Below are 19,790 nucleotides of genomic sequence, written 5' to 3'. Positions count from 1 at the left end.
ACATGTTTTAAAATGTGAGCTACATAAGAATAAAAGAAGACATTATATTTAAATAGTCAAAGTAGCAGTGATTCTAACCTAAGGAGGTAACTGTATGTAAAAAATGTAAAGTTCCCACTAATTTTTACATAAAGCTGTATGAATTTCACACCTGAAGAACTGCAAAAATTCATTAACATTTATTTGTAAAATGACTTTAAGCTCTGGGAATTTCATGCAGTTAGAAGTTGACTTTCTATAGAAGAGAGAATAATGCTAATGACTGAATATTAAGTATAAAGCAGTAACACTATGGAGATAAATATGTAATTACATATGTTTCCAAAAATGGGATAAATCACACATTAGGTTATGTCATAATTCAAGGATTTGTAAGAGGCAAGAAGATGCACTTGATAGTCTTTGGATAATTACTCTTAATTAACATGCCTAAATAATAAAAATATGAGAATATTTTAAATTAAGAATGTAAAAATATTCAATACAAGAAAAATATGGATCTTTCAAGCTAGCGGCGAACAACCATTGGAAAGAGGAGTGGTTCTACTTCTGCCTACCCAATAAAGGCCAAGTCTAGACATTCATAATTACACCAATTAATTGGCCATTTTGGCTAAATTATGTAAATTGTCTGCATGCACTTCTCAAAGTACGTAACTGCCAATGCTATTTTCACTTTGGTCAAGTCTACACTAGCTAGCAAAATGAAGTGGATAATTAAGACAATTATTCTGATAATTTAGATCAAACATTAATTAAGGTAAAAGCAGATTAAATTTAGTGGGGGGTGGAGGGATGGGGCTGGGCTTGGATTGGAATATAAATGTTCCCCTTGTTTCATAAGCTTGTTAAAAAGATTTTCTGTTTCTTGAATTATTTTTGAAATTAGATTTCAAAACACTTAGTATATATTGTTTCTATAATAATTATTTAATTGGATTCTTAAGGTCCCAAGATACCTAGGTATTTTAGATCATTTACACAAGCATTGGCTTAAATCTCTTTTCAGAATTCATAGACAACACTGACAAAATTCTGAACTCAAAAATGGAATTCTTTTTAAAATGGAATTATTTTTAAAAATCAACAATAAGAATACATTCTTTATAGGCATTATAGTTAGGTAGAAGAATCAGGAGGAGCATTTAAGAGTGAAGCAATGATGCTCATAAGTTAAACAGGAACTACAGAACTATATGCAGGTACATGAATAAACAAACAAGAAAACAAATAATTTTATTCTATATCGATGTCTACCTATATAGATACAGTATGTCAATATCTACCTATCTACAGGGAGAAAGAAAGAGAATCTAAGAAATTGTCACAAAATGTTAGCACTGTTAACCTAGAAGAAAGGAATATGGGTGTTCACTGAAATGGTTCATTGTGCTATTATTTCAAACTTTTCTGTAAGTTTGAACTTTTTTCAAAATAAAAAGTTGGGGGAAATATATGCATTTTAAATTTCACAGAAAATAACTAACAAATATTCAGTAACCATCAAACGCCCATGAATATGATACCCTTGAGAGTGAAAATTCTGCAGTACCTCATTTCTTAAAACCACACTGTGAAATCTATACTAAGGATTCTTTCCAATAAGCCTTAAGTGAGCACTTTAAAATATTCTCAAGGTTTCCCATGCACGGTGTAGTTAAAGAGCATTCCACTTGAGATCCTTGCCTGAAAGGCCCTATAGAATTGCAAAGTATCATTATTAAGCAAATGTTCCTGGGTCCTTGGGTGGTTCACTTAAAACACATTTCACTGTATTGAATATTCAGTGCCAAAAGCACACAGTTCACTGTTAAGATTTGCAATTTAAACCCAGTTGGAAGAAGTAAAAGGTTCTTATAATTTGCCTATACTATATTGCATCGATGTAGCAGCTTTCATTGATAATTAAGTTCCAAAAATATGAGTTAGAGAGTGTGAACAATGGAGAAACTCTAACCTTTCTATTACAGCCTTAGCTCTTGACTTCTTGTATTTAAGATTACAGATGCTCCATTAAATCGATTTTGTGTTTAATCTCCTCTTGAAAAACAGTGAATGCAAGTCCCCAACTTTCTTTCCTTTGAGAGAACCCAAGTATTGACAATGAAAACTACAAGGCTCAAATCAGATGACTAACAACGTCCACTGGGGGAAGAAAACTTTAGCATGTCTCTTTTTGGGGGGAGTTTCCTCAACTGACTCTAACTGGATTGAAATGTCAAAATATATCTCACACTAGATTAAAAAAAATTTTTTTTTTGAGAAATTAGATTTGAGATGGCAGGGGATGCATTTAAAATAAGTGAATTATTATTTAATTCATAATTAAACAATACAAAGCTTTAAATACATAGCTATGCTTTTTTAAAGCATCAGAGAAAATTTCAACAGTAATGTTGAAATAAAGTTTCATACTTATCTCTTTTCTGTTTATCTAGTTCTTGTGCCGTTTTAACATTTTTAGGTCCTTCAATAAGATATAAAAGTATGAAGAACATAGGACGGAAAAAAAATTAAAAATTTATAAATATGAGCAGGTAGGAGATTGTCATTATCAGAAGGGAACTACTTGATTCCCTTTTGAATTTGTGCTGGAGCGACAGGACTCATCTCCCTGGTTCCGGTTTTGAATGTGGGGAAATGACCAGCTGAACTATGGCTTTCTCTGGTTCATCTCTATGCAGCCTCTTTCTCAAGCACCACTGACACTAGGATTGGTGGTGGTTTAGTCCCTAAGTCGTCTGACTACTGCGACCCCATGGATTGTAGCCTGTCAAGCTCCTCTATCCCTGGGATTCTCAAGAATACTGGAGTGGGTTGCCATATCCTGCTCCAGGGGATCGTCCCAACCCAGGAATCGAACCCGGGTCTCCTGCACGCAGGCAGATTCTTTACCAACTGAGCTACGAGGAAAGCCCTCCACACTAGTATTACACTCCAGCATTTGGTCAGTCTGAAATTTAGAGCCTCTGGCAAGAAAAACCAGTTCATACTCTCTGTACAGCTTACCTTCAAAAGAGGGAAAACTACCTTGGCAATGACAGCACAAGCAGTGCATTAGGGAATTCCTGTGGGAGAGCCTCTCCACATGTCTGGAGGAAGGGAGTGGTGAGGAAAGAATGGTGTAGCAGTGATTCTCAAGTGTCGTACCCGAATCAGCAGTTCAGCATCACGTGGGAACTATTTGGAAATGCAAATTATCGGTCCCCACCCCCCAAGCCTACTTAAGCAGGAACTCTGGCGTTGGGGGCCGAGCAATCTGCGTTTAACTAGCCCTTTGGGTGGTTCTAATGTATTATCACTGACAGAAAAACGAGAATATAAATTTTCTAAAGGAGCTTTAAAGTCCAGTCCAGTCAAAACCTGGAGGGGGAGACGAGCAGAACAGGAGGTTCAATTCCTGCCCCGGTGGGGTGGGGTTAGTCCCAGGCCCCGTGACCTGTCCGCGACCCCCTTCCGCACACACGCCCCCCGCGGTCCCGGAGGTGGGGCGGGGGGAGTGGGGCAGGCACCCCGCCCCCCGGCCTCACCGCCCGCCCCCCTCCGCCCCTAGGCCGCGCCGGCCGCCCAGTGGGAGTCAGGTCGACAGCCCGGGACTCGGAGCCCCTCCCGCGACCGCGCGTGCCGGCCGCAGCCCCCTTCCGCCCGGCCTGCCCCTTTGTCCGCCCCGAGGGCGGCACCTTCCCGCCCGCGGGGTGTGCGAACCCTCGGGGGGCGGGAGAGGAGGAGGGACCAGGGAGGGAAGGAGGAGGAGCAAGGCGGGAGGCTGAGTGCAGGGGTGGGGAGCCGCCGCCGCACACCCTACTCCCGTCCCGCCCGGCCCACGAAAAGGGGCTTTTGTGGCCGGCCCGGGAGTCCCCCGCGGAACGCCCGCCCCGAGGCGGGGTGGCGCCTCCCCCTTGGCGGGAGCCAACGCGGCCTTCCCGGCCGGGGAGCGCGGCAGCCGAGCGGGACAGAGCGCGGAGCCGGCGGCGGCGCTCGGCAGGAGAGCGCGGCTAAGCGGAGGGGAGGGCCGGAGGGTGGGGCGGGGCGGGGCTGGGCCGGGCCGCGGCTGAGCCCAGCGGCCGCGCCTCCGCCTTCCGCCGCCGCCACCGCCGTCCGGACCGCGCGGGCGGGCGGCGTACGCCAGAGACCAGGAGGTGCGAGGCTGCGCGGGCCTGCGCGCCGGGCCTGGGGACGGGCGGCTGTCGAGGTGGGGGTAGGGCGAGGGAAGGGAAGAAAGAGCTGTGCAAATATTGTGACTGCTGGGTGCGGAAACTCTCCGCCGTGCTGTCGGAGATCCCGGCTCCGAGCCCTGGGAAACTGCGGGGAGGCCCGACGGGCCGTCGTTTGGAGGGTCTTGGTGACCGCCTTCCAGACAACCGTCGCCCATTTCATCCCAACCTGAGACGGGTGGGGAACGTTGTCCACTACTCACCTTTTATTCTAGAGTCCCAAGGACAGGACACTAAGTGACTTCTTGGGGAGCTTCAGCTCCAGGAAAGCACTGGGCGGTTACCACCTTGGGAGGCGGATGTCTTTCTAATCCCCCTACCCCACCCGTCGGCTACAGCCTTGAGTTTTCCTTGCCAGTCTCCTGACTTCTTAGATGGCATAGCACAGAGAAAGAACATGAGACCACCGGTACACCCTGGAGGGCAAAAAAAGGGGGAGCGCCTTTGAGGTGGCTCGGACAACTAATCGCGGGAACTCGCGGATGTTCGCGTCTTCGCGCGGCGACCGCGGCCTCGCGAGTCTTGCCTGTCGCAGAGCGTGGTGGCTGCTGGTGCTTAAAGTGATTCTGGAACCGTCTGTCCTCAAGGGTTTCCTTTGCTGCTGAATTAGGAACTTTGTACATACCAGGCCTTTTTAAAGTCAACACTGGGTTGACTTTTCTCCCGCAGATTTCCTACAGTTTCTGGCCGTTTTGGAATTTCGGTCCTTAATTCCTAGTACCTAAGGGGAAGGAAATTGGAATGACCGAAGCTTACGAAAAAGAGTAGTTTTGACTTGGTTGGTCAATCAGCAGCATCCCCTAGCAAAATTAGTTGTGTATACCCATCTAAGGTTTATTTAGGAACTTTAGATACCTATATTAATAGGCCTATTTTCTGTTAAATCTGCTAAAATCTGTTAAAGCACTGAAATTGGGCAAAACACTCTTTTTAATGCTCTAATATCAGTCAGTCAATAAAGTCAGTAGTGCAGGGTGTCTTTCAGCAACAAGAAACACTGCTGCTTCTGGTTTGACTTTGGCTTTTATTAGTTTGCTACACACTTCTTAGAGCTCCAATGGGTGGGTATGCCGGAATTGTGGAAATCACTGTCTTCCTTTTGTTCTCTAAGCTTCTTGAAGCAGAGCAGAGAGAGTTTTGAAGAGGATTCCTTAGTTCTTCCAACACTTTTATCCAGAAAACTTCAAATAAACTGATCTTGGACAGTACTTGTCAAATCCTTTGAATTTGCAGCAATTGTGTGTGTGTGTGCGCGCGCGCGCGCGCGCGCGCGTTTTCCCGCTTCAGGAGGATGAGGTGGGATGAGGAGGAGATTATGCCCATATTAGGACAGGTGTAATCTTGAAAAAAAGTACCATCTACAGAAAAATGAGAACGTTCTGCCGTTAATAGCTGCCCCTTTGAAGGTAATGGACATTCCATCTCAGGGCTGTAAATGCATAGTGTAGACTCCAAAGTAGTGGGCTTCCGTCCTTCCAATGTTTGCTTTCTTCAGTGTTGATCAAAGAGCTACGTGTTTGTCTTATGAGGCCCCTTTGGAAGATGTTTTTAGAGCAATTACAGACATATCAATTCAGCTTATTTGTCTCATCTTGAATGCTGCGAGAATTTTTTAGAAAGAAACCTTTAAGTAAAGACAACGGATAAGGAAAGAAGGACTACCTTGGCTATTGCGAGTTAGTGCAGCTACTTCAAGAGGAAAAAGCTCGAACCTCGCTTACCCACTCTCTAAACCCTGCAGTCCTGCTCTTGTTTTGAACTAAAATAGGCGGCAGCCTTCTTTAGTGGCCAGCAAGATCCTTGTCATTTAAGAGGGAGAATCTTCACAGCGACGTTGGGGGAGGGGTGGTGCGAAGAGTTCCAAAGAAACCGAGCTGCAAAATGAAATTCCGTTAAGTTGGTTTGTTCCGGTGAGGCGATTGTGGAAAATTGCGTTCTCAGTATCTGGGCAAACTTTATTACTTTTCCAGAATCCATAAGCAAGATTCAAGGTTTTATTTCCTCTTAAAAAGTAACCGCTGCTGAGTAAAGAAGTCAATACTTGTCAAGCCTTAAATGAAAACGTGCCCCTGTTCAGTAGATGGGCGTTTCTGTTAAGGATTTGAAAGGGGAACTTCGCACCGGGTATGGTAGACGCCCTTGAACTCAAAAGTTTAGCGCATCACGTCACGACTTTCCTAGAGCTGATGTAGATATTTTATTTCGAACACCTTCTAAGGTGGGGGCGGTGTGTGCTAAGTAGGTCCCCCTCTTATTACCCTTATATCCTTCCCGCTAACCCCGCAGCCCTAAGCTCCAGGAAAGGAGCCTAAGGTGGCTAGCGCCCATCTATTTAAGAGGGAGGGCTGCATAGACGTGAAGCCATAAACAGCAGTAAACTCAATTTGTAGACTGGGTTGACTCAGTTAATCACGGAGGTTCCTTGCCGTTTCCATCTAGAACTCCCCAATCACCAGTCTGTCTTCTCAGAAGCAGAAAACTGGGCATAGTACGATTGGTCTGGCCAAGGCCATTGAGGAGTCTTGCAAAATTCAGTGAAAACAGGCGTGAAAGTTGCTCACCAATGACCTGGGCCGAAGCTTTCGATGTGTAGGGCTGAGTGGGGTATGAGGGTGTGGCGGCGCTAGCCCTAAGCCACTAGGGTCGCGGGGGGCAGAACACACCCTGAGGACTGTGCGCGACCAGGCTGCTCCCGGATTCACAAGCTACCCTTTGCAGTGACCAGGGCGGACGTCCAGTTCTATTACCACGGAAGCTCTCCAGACTGATTCAACTTGACCCAAGCGTGTGACCCATCTCTTTCACCAGGGAAAGAGGGGCCCGTGACTCCCTTCACTTCGGCGGCACTGGAAAGCGCGCGCGCGCGCGCGTGTGTGTAGGTGTTGGCACAGGTATTCGACTTCCAAACATCTTTGGAATCTGCTCATTTGTGATTTACAAACTCAGTAAATTTCGAAGAGTTTGATAGTGTTTGTTATCAGGCACGTAAATGCACGGTCAGCTTTCCTCCCAAATTAGGTTTTCCCTTGACTTAAAACCTTTTGCTTAGTTATGTGTGAACTCACCATATAAATTTCCTAGAGGAAACAATCAAGAGAAATTATATATATATATACTTTATATATATATATATACTTAAATAAAAAGTTAAAATGAAGCACATCAAAATATTCCAATATACCCGGCAATCTCATTCAGGAAAGCAGGTCTCTTTCACGGCTCCACAAGAATTCTTTGCCCTAGTGGCCTCAGAGTGACTTCTGATAGCCCTACTTCTTAGGGGGAAAAAAAAAGTTAGAGAAAGCCTGCACCCAAGTTTTGGGTGAGATTCAGTATTCTAACCAAAATATGCTCAACAGATGATAGTAGAGATGAAGCCAGAAAACAACTCCAGCTATTTAAACTGCCAAATGAGACATAAAGCTGCATTGTAAAAATCATCTGGAAAACAGGTTTTCCCATTGAAGTCGCTATGTGTTAATTACTGTGAGCTGGAAGGCTGGAGATCGAACGCCTGGAAGCCGACTTTCACCCCGCATACGTAAACGGAAAAAGTGCTGAACAGCAGCCAGAGGGTTCCTGCTCGGACTCATTGCCATGCATGCCTAGACATTAATATGTGTTCATGGAGGGCTCGTACAGTACGAGGTGTTATTTCCTTATAAAGAAACACCAGGTCTCGCTTTCCATTCTTCTTACAAAATTATTCGCATTATTTATGCTACATTGAGCGATCTAATTTCTTCGTGATAGTCAGCTAATTGCTCTGGCAGGTAATTAGAAGCAGTTTACAACGCAAAGGGCTTTTGCATTGCCCCTCGGATTATTAAGTTGCGCTGTAAATTATACCATATTTGCTAGGGAAAAATTCTTTTGAGCAAGTTCTCTTCCTGAGATCCCAGATGAAATGGGCTCCCCACCCCACCTCCCCTTCGTACACACCCCTCCCTAGCCACCCCCACTGCCACCACACCCCCTGCTTTTCCTGGACTCAGAGTCGAATGATTCTAAAGCACGCGATTTTGTTCGTGTTCACTGGGCCGAAATAACGTGGCCATTATGGCCTGAAATGGGCCAGGTTTGAAGCGAGCTTCCTGCGCGCCTGCAATATCCAGCAGGCATGTGGGAAAGGAACGGCTTAAATGGGGACATCTGTTCAGTGCTGCTCATCTTACTCTTACAGCCAGGTCAGGTTAAGAGAATAACCTGTTCGCCACCTTTTTTCTTGTTAATAAGACTATTAGAAAAAAGCGAACACACACACAAACAACACTAATTGAGCTACCCTAGAAGCAAGGAATCAGACACACAAAGGTAGCAGCTGAGTTACAAGAGGAACTGTAAAAAATAACCATTGGGCTATTTCAATGAAAATCTACAGGACTGTGAGAAAAAAAAGAAAATTGAATATATGAATTCAGAAATGCTGTCTACAAAAATGGTTTTACATAACAGATTTTTAAAGACTCAACAAAGACTGGTTTATTTTCAGGTTTTCATTTTAATAAAATTGATCTGAAGGTAAACTTCACTGGAAAAAGATTTCTTAAGCTTTCAAGTACTCTGAGGCCCCACACTTTTTGTTATCAGTGTTTTCTGGTCTATGTTATCTCTGAGCCAAACCCCAAGTGGGGGCATCCTAGTTTGCCCCCTGATTTTGCAAAAGTGAACTGTATCCCCTTTTACAAATATCACCCATTTGTAAATCTTGTACAATGATGTATAAGTGTGGTTAAACCTAGAGACTGGGTGCAGCTCCTAGATTATTTGTAATTAAACACAATTCCCAAAGTAACATTTATCTTCCCGAAACTGCGATTGCAATTGTCAACCGTCTGGAAGAGACCAAGGAGGTAATCTGGGAGCATTACCTCCTCTAGTAACAGAACAGAATGAAAAGAAATCAATAGTGTTGAGGATAAGAATTCAGTAGTTTTTAACTCTGCATGTTAGCTGTGATAAAGTGATATATAATACCAAAAGAGAAAACAGCCGAAACAAATCCACTCTAGGAAAAAATCAGAGGCGAACTTGTCTGAATGTCTAAGCCTCTCTCTTTCTTGCCTTGTTCAACTAGAATATACACACACACACACGCACACACACATCCCACCACAAATGAGCAAACTCTCTTCCCTACGTGTGTTTCCTTCATTTACATGATGAAAGAGGAATATGAAATGCTGTAGAATTAATTATCAATTTCATCTTTGGGGTAGCAGGGAGATGAATATGAAATATACCATTGAGTACACGCCTGCCTGTAGAACTAGCACGCGATCGTATCAACATGCTATGAAGATATGAACATTATGCATGCACACAAATAAGGAATTATTATCTTCCTTTAATATATGCTGAAATGCCTATTTGGGTAAATATCTTCATGTTTTTCCTATCTATGAATTTGCCACCACATTCATATGTTTGCTACATTAAAGTCTTCCTTGTCTTTCTGAATATCTGCAATTTGACTGCCCTAGCTAAAAGGAATCAAAGCATTGTAATATCCTAAGTTAGATGAGTCCCTTTTAATTAAAATGTCCCTAACTTTTGAGTGTTTCTAAGTGGCAGAGAGAAAAAATAAATATTAAGCAGCATGATACGGAGTGGGGGTGGGGGGAATCTAGTCAATTAAGAAACAATATGCTTTCTCAAGCGACCCTATTTATTTAAAAAAGTCGCCAAGGCAATGCTTTGCAGGAGATCCTTGCACGTAGATCAAGAGTCACCACAGCTTCGCTGTGGTCAACAAATGCATCCAATTAAGCAGAACCAGGAAAGTAAGGACTCGGCTGTAAATGTGGCCGGGTAGTTTGAAACCGAATAACCTCACTAATAGGGGCTATTGTTCAGTATGGAAGTTCCCATTTTCCAATCAGGAAAATACAGCCCTTTCTGGACTCTGGCTGACTGATCCCTTCCCACCTACGGCTCAACAATCTGCCACCAGTGAGGGGCTTTTATTACCTCCCTTCCCAGGAAATGTTAGGCAACTTCCTAGTAAAGCCGCCCGAAAGCAAAAGGATGCCCCCTCGGGAATCCACAGGTTCATGCCTGGCCAGGTTTTCTTTTCAGCAGCAAAGAAACTTTGATCAAAGAGCTCCGGGCGAGGAGACACCCCCAACCTGGCCCAGACTGCTTCTCCTTGCAGCCGATGGCTGCGCTCGGCTCGCTCCCCACCCTTCTTCACGCTTTATTTAGTAGCCAAGGAGTCCGCGCGCGAGGTCCCTGCACAGTGGCCACAGATTGGGAGCTGTCTCCCTCTTTGAGGAGGGGCGCCCACCAGGTCACCTGGGTCTTCAGCGGGCACCAGCCAAATCAGCTTCCAGAGCTTGCGCGTTCCGCCAACGCTCTGGAAACCGAGAAGCGAAGAGCCCTGTTTAAACGTACCCAGCAGACGTACTCGCCTATATAGTTCATGTGCGGTTTTTTGTTTTTTTTTTTTCTTATTAGGCTTTTTCAGCTCTGTGTATTTACCAGACCACACTTGACACGTTCAAAACCTTATTTGGTGTAGATCTGTTGCTGGACACTTGAAAGCCTGGGTAACTTTGATGTTTTCGACTATAAATCCCCAATCGTACTCAATGGTTACAAATGGCTTTATTTACTTGTCCTTCTATCTAAACATTTTAATCTGTTTAACCAAACAGCAGAGGCATATTTCACTTCCCACTCCACGAAAAGAAAAATCACGGACCGAGGCCTCTAATTTGCTTTTAGGACCTTCTATTTCTTTGGTTGTGAAAACCTGAGAACTCCAAATCACAGCATTGATTAGTCTTCAAACCAGCCAGCAAAAAAGCTCCCCTTTTCCACTCTATCTAAAGAGATGTTGATGTATATTGTAGCTGCAAGGTGTTAGATATACTTGAGCAAGTTGTTCCCAGGATGTAAATTAGGTCCCAAAAGCTGTTGTCCAAATCGAAGAAACAGAGAAATTAATCTGGGAGACTATCCATCATCACCGGTAATAAAGAGAGCGACATGGATGAGACAGATGATATGATTAAGGGGCTGTGGTCGTTTTAATTAACTTTTTGCTGTCCTGTAATGATCAAACTGGTCACCAGACCCGGTCAATAAGCATGTTAATATCAAACAAATAAAACCAGGGATGATTAAAAACCTCCTGGTTTATTAAATTTGAAATTCAAATGAAATTTATGCTGCAGATGCATACAGAATGCTAATAGATTTTAGCTTTATTGAAAGTGGATCTCACAGGTTTGCAAGAAACAGCAGAATATCCATCTACTCCTCTCCCAGGCAGCACTTAAACTTCTTATGAGGTGGGGGAAACTTTTAATTGATGTTAGAAAGCCTGCACTTCCTATCTTTCTTCCTCTTCCCCTTCCAAACCTCCATATTATTGCAGTTTAATACTCTAGAGCAGTCATCAATATCACAAAAGGTAAACTGAACTGGATGTGCTGTGACATGCTTTCCCCGACAGACTGTATCTACAATGGATTACAGATGTTCCCTCCTGTGGGGGGATTCAAAAATAATACAGTCACTTCTGCAAAGTGGAGAAAGAGCTGCCATTAAGACCAGTTTCATTGTTGGTCTGGTTGGTTGCTAGTCACTGTTTCAATATTATTGTTGTTTCAATTTTTGGTCAATTATATAATTCTCTTGCCTTTCCTTTTTAATTCTTCTGTCTTATGCCTTAGGACAAACACTAACCACTTATTTTGGGGTGAGGGGTAGTGTGAAAAAGAAACTTTGACAATACTAGTATAAAATAAACACCTGATTTTAAAGTGGGAGTAAATGGACTATATATATATATATATATATATATATATATATGAAAACATATTTTTTCATAATGAAGATGCACATACAAACATTTGTGAAAATCTGCAAGTCAACCTCATGCAAACTGAAGAATCCAGTATACTCATTATATCTACAACAACATTGTGACCCATTGTCCTAGGCAGAATTACATGATTCTAAAGTGAATTTATATAAATACAATCTTAGAAGTAGATACTCAAATTTGTAATCACATGATGTGTGTTTTTCTAATTTTTGCATTTTTTGAGGAAACAATGGTTAATGTTTGTTTACTCTCAGAATCAGCTTTTAACTTTTCAAAAGTCCTGCCTCACTTCCTACTAGAGATAGGAGGATAAAAAGATAAAATAAATAACTATTCATAGAAGGGAGTATTCCCTAAAGCTTTCTTTCTCCACCTTTGAGGGTGACGGTATTGATTAGAATTAAATCCCAAATTTGAACAACTGTATATTAGGTCTTTAAAATGAATATCATTATAGAAGGAGACCAAAGCAATGAAGTTAATTCTCTTTTATTTGTTAAACGGAGTTCCCTCCTTTCCCCCACCCCTTCCTCCTTCTGGGCTGTCCTGTCACGCCTTCTCAACACGCTAAAATCATTCAGAGTGCTTGCAGGGAGAAACACGACATTTATGGTAAGCGTCAGCCTTCAGAGAAAGAAAGCAGTTCATTAATTTACTTCACACTTACTTCAAAGTATGAGAATGTACCTTATCCCCTTAATCAATAGATATGATGTACAGTCAATATCTCAACACTGTTATAAAGGGGTCAGAAACACTTACTCTCACACCACAAACATCAGCCTCAACTCTGTTCAATGAAACTTACACAATGCTACAACCTGACTTTGGACTTCAGTAAACCCCGGAGGATTTTTTTTTTTACATCCCCAGAAGCTGTGATGTACTTGAGGAAAGTTCAAAACAACAATAAAATGAAAAGTTTCCTCTGTCAAAACAAAACACCTCTCTCAGCTAGTAACATTTTTTAAAAATCAATTCTGACTTAAAATAAGATTTCTGGGAGCATTTGTAACTGCTTAAATATGTGAATTACTTTTTAAAAACATATGGATATTCAACAGGGCTCCAAAGGCTGTGGACTTTTTGTTACACTGGTGTGGTGTTTTCTGTAGTTTAAGATGTTTCCTTGTGGTGGCAGTGAAATTGTGATTACATTTCTGTAGGCAACTAATAACACAAATGGCAAGCAAGTTCTAAAATCCACCAAATTTGAACTGTTCACATGCATACACTTAACAGATATCTGGCCCAAACCCCACTAGACACAGAAGCTTCCAATACACGTGGTCCAAGATTTGTAAAAAGCTTGTTTCTCTTCTCAGATAAATAAAACCCCCAGATTTCAATCAAAATCCCGATTTTTTTTTCTCAGAAAGAGGCGGTGGGATATCCTATGAAAACTCCTACATTCTATAAAACGCTCAATTTCTCACCCCTCAGGAAAAAAAAAAAAATACTCTTACCCCTTTTTTAAATCTAATCCTTTTGTATTGAAATTTACTCATCGCCACGGGACAAACACACGGTCTCCCCTACAGTGAGACTTGCACTTCCAAAGCCGAATCCCACCTCAGAAGAAAAAAAAAAAAAAAAAGCTACCGCATCAAAGTAACAGCTCTTTGACGCAGGCGCACACCCTCCAGAACGCTCTAAAAATACCCGTCAGCCTCCCTAAATTTCTACCCTTCCGCTGTAAAGCCGGGAAAGGAGAGGATGGTATTAATATGATTCTGTTTTAAAATTTAGTGACAGTATCCGAAAAATTAAGGGGAAGAAAACCAATCAAGATTTGAGCTACAAGAAAACCTGAGGAAGTTGGCGACAGTGATAGCATTTGTGAATATTTATTCAACCTCACTCAACTTCGCAGTCAGTTTCACTCTTCAAATCGCCATGTCTCTCTTTTACGTATGTACACTTTACTGCACCGGTCCTATTCTCCATAACAGTTTCGTTGCAGAGACTCACACAAGCACACACGACCCCCTCCCCACGTTTGTGACACACTGCCCTTGCCTCTCCCATGTGAAGCGAACACACACTCATCCACTCTCCCTCCTTTTTCACACACACAAACCCACATATTCACTCTCTTCTCCAAACCAAACACACTCAGACACCACCTATCACACTCCCCGCCCCCCGCCCCGCAACACACACTCTATACTGCACTGTCCCTCTTCCCTCCCCAGGTTTATCCCTCAGTCACACTACACTCACCCTTCCCCTCAACAATTTACTGGTCTGTTCCCCTTTGTCACACATACAGTTAAATTGTCACTCACAACCCCCTCTCCCTCTCTGCACTGTCCCTCCCCTCCCCCCGTCACTGTTACACTGCCAGACTCTAGTCCCCAACCTCTCCGCATCCCCTCACCCCCTCCCCCGGCTGCACTGTGTTCTCCTCAGCTTGGTTGCACTCGCACATAGTTACATACACACACACAAAACCGCTTTGTAACACACACGCAGTCACGCGCGCCCCTCCCGCTACCGCTCCCCATAGCCCCCCCACGGCGGCCGGCGGCGGCGCCGATGACCTCACGGCGCGCGCGCGGCGCGGCCCGGCGAGGCCGCAGATTGGCTGGCCGCGCCTCCGCGGCACTTCAAAGCCGGAGAGGGAGCTACAATTGTGGTGGAATGGGCGGAACTGATCATTGTATTGCACACCTCTAAAAAAAACACTGCCTCTGATTTATCAATATAAAAAAGATCCTCTGAGAGGAGGAGGGCACTTTTGTGTGATGGCAACTTCACTTCTAGGGGTGAGTCTCAGGATTTTCTCTTGCTGGTTTAATTAGTTTTCTTTTATTGCCGATCGGAGGGGGTTAAAGTCGCCCCGGCCAGGCCACGGGCTATCAGTCTCTATTGAGAGCTTTTTTCCTCCCCCCTTTAAATACAAGTGAGTTTAGAAAAAAGAAAGAGGGGGAGCGGGGGGCAGAGTCACTTTTTTCAGCGCAGGAAAAGGTTCGGAGGGCATTTAGACAAGCCACCTCGCAGCGCCGGCTGCTCCCCGCCCCGGAGACGTGCGTCCAGCCTATTTTACGTGAGACGATTTCGGGGGTAAAGAGAGCAAGTTTTTCCTCCTGGGCAAATTGCAGATTTTTCTCTCTTCCCCTGAAAAAATTTCCTCAGCCCGCCTTGTCTTGCAGGTACGTTGAACCCGTCTCTCTCCCTCATTTTCTCTTTTTTTTAGTATTGTAGACTTTTTTTAAGAAAATCAGGGAGAGCGATCGAGCCCTATAGTTTGACGTCTTTTGGCCTGGGAGAAACAACCCAGGATGGGTTTCTGGGAACTGCAACAGGATTTTCAAAGCTCTTCTGTGGATTTCAGGAGTAGCTCTTAAAAAACCAACCCAATGGTTTTTCCCCAGGCTTCTCCGCAAAGGAATCTTCCTTCCTCCCCAATCTGGACTTTTTGCTTGCTTGTTTGTTTCGAAGTGCCTGGGGCCTTGTGTGCATAAGAGTGTTGTTTTAGGTGAGAATACTTGTCAAACTCTTCTTTAGCATGGCGCTTTACTCCCGAATCAGACGCCGGCAGCCAAACTTGTCCCTTCCCGTAGAGTAGGAAGCAGCCGGGCGCCGGGGCTGTTGGGGGAGCCAGGTGAGTTGGTGGCGCCGTGCCGCAGCGAGAAATGGGGTGCACTGGGGGCGTTTTGGAGGCTACTGGAGGACTGATGCACATTTCCTTCCTCCCTCCCCCACCGGACCTTTGCCCACCTCCCCTCCCCCACCCCTTCTCCTCTCCTTCTCTCAGGAAGAACCGAGGTTGGGATCGACTCCTTTGGCCATGCTTGCTGCTACCTGTAATAAGATCGGCAGCCCCAGCCCGTCTCCCTCCTCCCTTTCGGACAGCTCATCTTCCTTCGGCAAAGGCTTCCACCCCTGGAAACGGTCCTCGTCCTCTTCCTCAGGCAGCTGCAACGTAGTGGGCTCCAGTCTCTCAAGCTTCGGCGTGTCAGGGCCCTCCAGAAACGGCGGCTCGTCCTCGGCCGCGGCGGCGGCGGCGGCTGCGGCGGCGGCGGCGGCGGCTCTGGTGTCCGACTCTTTTAGCTGTGGCGGCTCACCCGGCTCTAGCGCTTTCTCCCTAACCTCCAGCAGCGCCGCGGCCGCCGCCGCCGCCGCGGCCGCCGCCGCCTCGAGCTCTCCCTTCGCAAACGACTACTCGGTGTTCCAGGCCCCTGGCGTGTCGGGGGGCAGCGGCGGCGGGGGTGGCGGCGGCGGTTCCTCGGCACACTCGCAGGACGGCTCCCACCAGCCCGTGTTCATCTCCAAGGTGCACACCTCTGTGGACGGGCTACAGGGCATCTACCCGCGCGTGGGCATGGCGCACCCTTACGAATCGTGGTTCAAGCCCTCGCATCCCGGCCTGGGCGCCGCCGGCGAAGTGGGGTCGGCAGGCGCCTCCAGCTGGTGGGACGTGGGCGCGGGCTGGATCGACGTGCAGAACCCGAATGGCGCGGCGGCGCTGCCCGGCTCCCTGCACCCCGCCGCCGGGGGGCTCCAAACCTCGCTGCACTCGCCGCTCGGAGGCTACAACTCGGATTACTCAGGCCTGAGCCACTCAGCCTTCAGCAGCGGCGCCTCTTCGCACCTGCTCAGCCCCGCGGGGCAACACCTCATGGACGGCTTCAAGCCGGTGCTGCCCGGCACCTACCCGGACTCGGCCCCGTCGCCGCTGGCCGGCGCTGGGGGCTCCATGCTGAGCGCGGGGCCGTCGGCGCCTCTGGGGGGCTCCCCGCGCTCTTCAGCCCGCCGCTACTCCGGCCGCGCCACCTGCGACTGCCCCAACTGCCAAGAGGCGGAGCGTCTGGGCCCGGCCGGGGCGAGCCTGCGGCGCAAGGGCCTGCACAGCTGCCATATCCCGGGTTGCGGCAAGGTGTACGGCAAGACGTCGCACCTCAAAGCGCATCTGCGCTGGCACACGGGCGAGCGGCCCTTCGTGTGCAACTGGCTCTTCTGCGGCAAGCGCTTCACGCGCTCCGATGAGCTTCAGCGGCACCTTCGGACCCACACCGGCGAGAAGCGCTTCGCCTGCCCGGTGTGCAACAAGCGCTTCATGCGCAGCGACCACCTCAGCAAGCACGTGAAGACGCACAGCGGCGGCGGCGGCGGCTCGGCGGGGTCCGGAAGCGGCGGCAAGAAGGGCAGCGACACCGACAGCGAGCACAGCGCCGCAGGCAGCCCGCCTTGCCACTCCCCGGAGCTGCTGCCGCCCCCCGAGCCCGGGCACCGAAACGGCCTGGAGTGACGTGCACCCCGCCTCTGCCCCTCTCCCCTTCCTCCTCCCACCTTGGTCCGTTTGGGCTTCGTGGGTCCTGGCTTTGGCTTCAGTCTCTTTCCACCCTGCTCACTATGTCTTTCTGTCTCTGCCCTTCTCTCTTTTAACTCTCTCTGTGACAACTTTGTAAAGGGAATGTGGACATGTAAGTAACACGCGTTGCTCTCCTGGGCCCTAGCTGTCTCTCTACCGGAGAACACCGGTGGGGCCCAGAACAGCCCCAGCCGGCCCCTCGGCAGGCCTTTAATTCTGGTCCTCTCCTTGTTCTCCCTTCACCATCCCGAGTTGGGACGGGCACATCTTTTAGAGGGAAGTGGCCGCTGGAGGTAAGGCTGGACCGATCCTGTGCCTGGGACCCCGGGCCTCCGAACGCGCGGTTAACCACTAGGCTGAGCAAGCTTGAGCGCCACCCAGGGCCTCCGGGGTAGGCCAGCCGCCGACTGGCTAGGTACCAGTACCAGAACCGCGTTTTCGGGCGTCTGAGTTGCGGAGCGCCCTGCCCTGCAGCCGGGCGTCGCGGACTGCCCTTCGCAGACCTGTCGGGTGCCCATCTCGGGACACGGAGACCCGGAGTTTGTCTAGTTCAGCTCTCCAACGCCAGCCCTGACTCTTTCCCTTTGTTCCCTGGGGTGGAACCGATGCAAGTTTCAGCTAAGGGCAGTCTTGGTGAATCGATGCAACAGCCTTCTTTAATCTTTATAACTTTTTTAAACGGAAAATCTAAAGAAAACACAACAGCATCCTTCTATTTGGTTTCCCTTGTAGGTAGTTTTTCCTCTATCAGTAAGCAAGTCTTTCTCTCAAAATTGTGCTAATATTGATCCCAAAGTTATTTTGATCGCATTAACTTAACATGGGGTTGGGGGTGGGGGTGAGGGTAGGTGTCTTTTTCTTATGCAAAAATACCCTTTTCCGGTGAGACCAGATTAACTATCTCCGTGTTTGTCCTTTGCTACCTCGTTTTCACCACTCCCGAGCATAATCTCTCTCTTTTTTTTTTTTTGCTAGTCCAGCAGTCAATTTGTATAGTACCCATTTCTGTAAATTCTTGCAATTCGTTGAAGATTCTTAGGGTTTAACTTTTGTGTGTGTGATTTAAACTTATATACTTAAGTAAAGAAGCTATTGTTTATTTCGAACCAGGCTGTAGTTTAAATGCCAAAAGGGAAAAACAGAAAAAAATTGTAAGATATATCTGAACCTAATGGTTTGTACAATGGGAGAATAGTTATAGATTAGGTATCAATTAACTATAACTCCACCAGTGTATGGGTGCGAGGTGCAGTTGTCCAGGAGACGATTTTGTATATTATTTTTCTTGTACATTACTTCCAGTAAATATTTGAAAATATATTGAAGTAAACTTGATTTTTTTTTTTTTTTTTTTTTGGTCACAAGAAAATACTAAGAGTTATTCTTGCAGTTCTGATGAGCTGCAGATTTTTTGAACTCACTTCTGGAGGTGCAGAGCCACAAACGCACTTTCGGGGCCTAGTTTTGCTCGAATATGAATTTAGATAGGTATCAAACTGTAACTAAGACAATATTTGATAAATGTGGGATGACACTTAATTTAATGAAGCATGTACTTGCATTTGCTGGCAGTTCAGGCATAGTTAAAGTGAGAGTTCTCTTATATTTCATAATAACTGGGTCTGCCAAAAACCCATGTGTTAAATAAAATGTCCAAGTGAATCTCAACTAACTTTGGCCTTTGTGTATTTCCTGAAGGTAATATTGTTAACTGTTAATAATAAACACTCCTGACACTACATTTAAATGTTTGCAGATTCTGCAAACTAATTGCTCATTGTAATGTTGAAATAATTTGGATATTTCACATTGAAATGAAAAGCCTTTCTCTGGAACATTTTAGACTTGCATTTTAAATGCATGAAATGTAATTGATTTATTTGTAATATTTTAAATGGTATTAATAAACTCAGATAAAGACTAGGTCAGTTAATTTGTATTTTTTGTTTCCTTTTTAAACTATGGACATTTGCATTTTATCTTCAGTTAAATGTCTAATTTAAACAAAACATAGCCCTGTTTTGAGGTAATATTTAATAATTGTTTTTAAGCTATTGCTTAGATGGAATGATATATTTGGGGAAGCTGTGTTTTCTCTATTTACCAAGATAAAGACTGTAGTGTCTAAGAAATGTAATTATTTACCAGTAGATTTTAGCTCCAAGCATCAGGATTTACTGAGCTCTTAAAATTTATACAAAGTCACCAAACAATTGAAAGAAATTTCTTCGTTCTGCTTTCTTCTCATTCTCCAGAAGGAGTCAGGTTGTTGGCCATTGGTTGCATTTGGTATTTAAGGGCCAAGCCTTACACTAGAAGATCAGTACATCTAAAATAAAAACATGGGTTTGGGAGTAACTTTTTGTTGTTAGGGGGTGGAGGAGGTCAAGCTAACAAAAGCTTGTTTTTGGCATTCCATGTCTTA

At 45.6% G+C, this 19,790-nt stretch overlaps 1 protein-coding gene and 1 long non-coding RNA gene across 2 annotated transcripts; one reads left to right on the top strand and one right to left on the bottom strand.

The window, feature by feature from the left end:
* Nucleotides 1–12,521: 12,521 nt before the first annotated feature.
* On the bottom strand, nt 12,522–14,111 carry LOC123334884. The gene is made up of 2 exons (XR_006553076.1): nt 13,515–14,111; nt 12,522–12,672 (listed from the first exon to the last, which is right to left on the bottom strand). It is a non-coding gene; the product is annotated as an uncharacterized LOC123334884 (long non-coding RNA).
* Nucleotides 14,112–14,676: 565 nt separating this feature from the next.
* Nucleotides 14,677–19,298, top strand: SP8 (Sp8 transcription factor). Its single transcript, XM_025290956.3, has 2 exons — nt 14,677–14,816; nt 15,809–19,298. Exons 1-2 carry the CDS (start codon nt 14,796–14,798, stop codon nt 17,300–17,302), a joined length of 1,515 nt encoding a protein of 504 aa, XP_025146741.2. The 5' UTR covers nt 14,677–14,795; the 3' UTR covers nt 17,303–19,298.
* The last annotated feature ends 492 nt before the right edge of the window (nt 19,299–19,790 follow it).

This window comes from Bubalus bubalis, chromosome 8, assembly GCF_019923935.1.
Source record: "Bubalus bubalis isolate 160015118507 breed Murrah chromosome 8, NDDB_SH_1, whole genome shotgun sequence".
NCBI classification, from domain to species: Eukaryota; Metazoa; Chordata; class Mammalia; order Artiodactyla; family Bovidae; genus Bubalus; species Bubalus bubalis.
The sequence above is the reverse complement of the archived record's forward strand: the minus strand, read 5'-3'. Positions and strand labels throughout refer to the sequence as shown.

Coding starts and splice junctions, on each gene's coding strand:
- SP8 (XM_025290956.3), top strand. CDS start 14,796: ATGGCAACTTCACTTCTAGGG. Junction 14,817..15,808: donor TGGCAACTTCACTTCTAGGG/GTGAGTCTCAGG, acceptor TCCTTCTCTCAG/GAAGAACCGAGGTTGGGATC.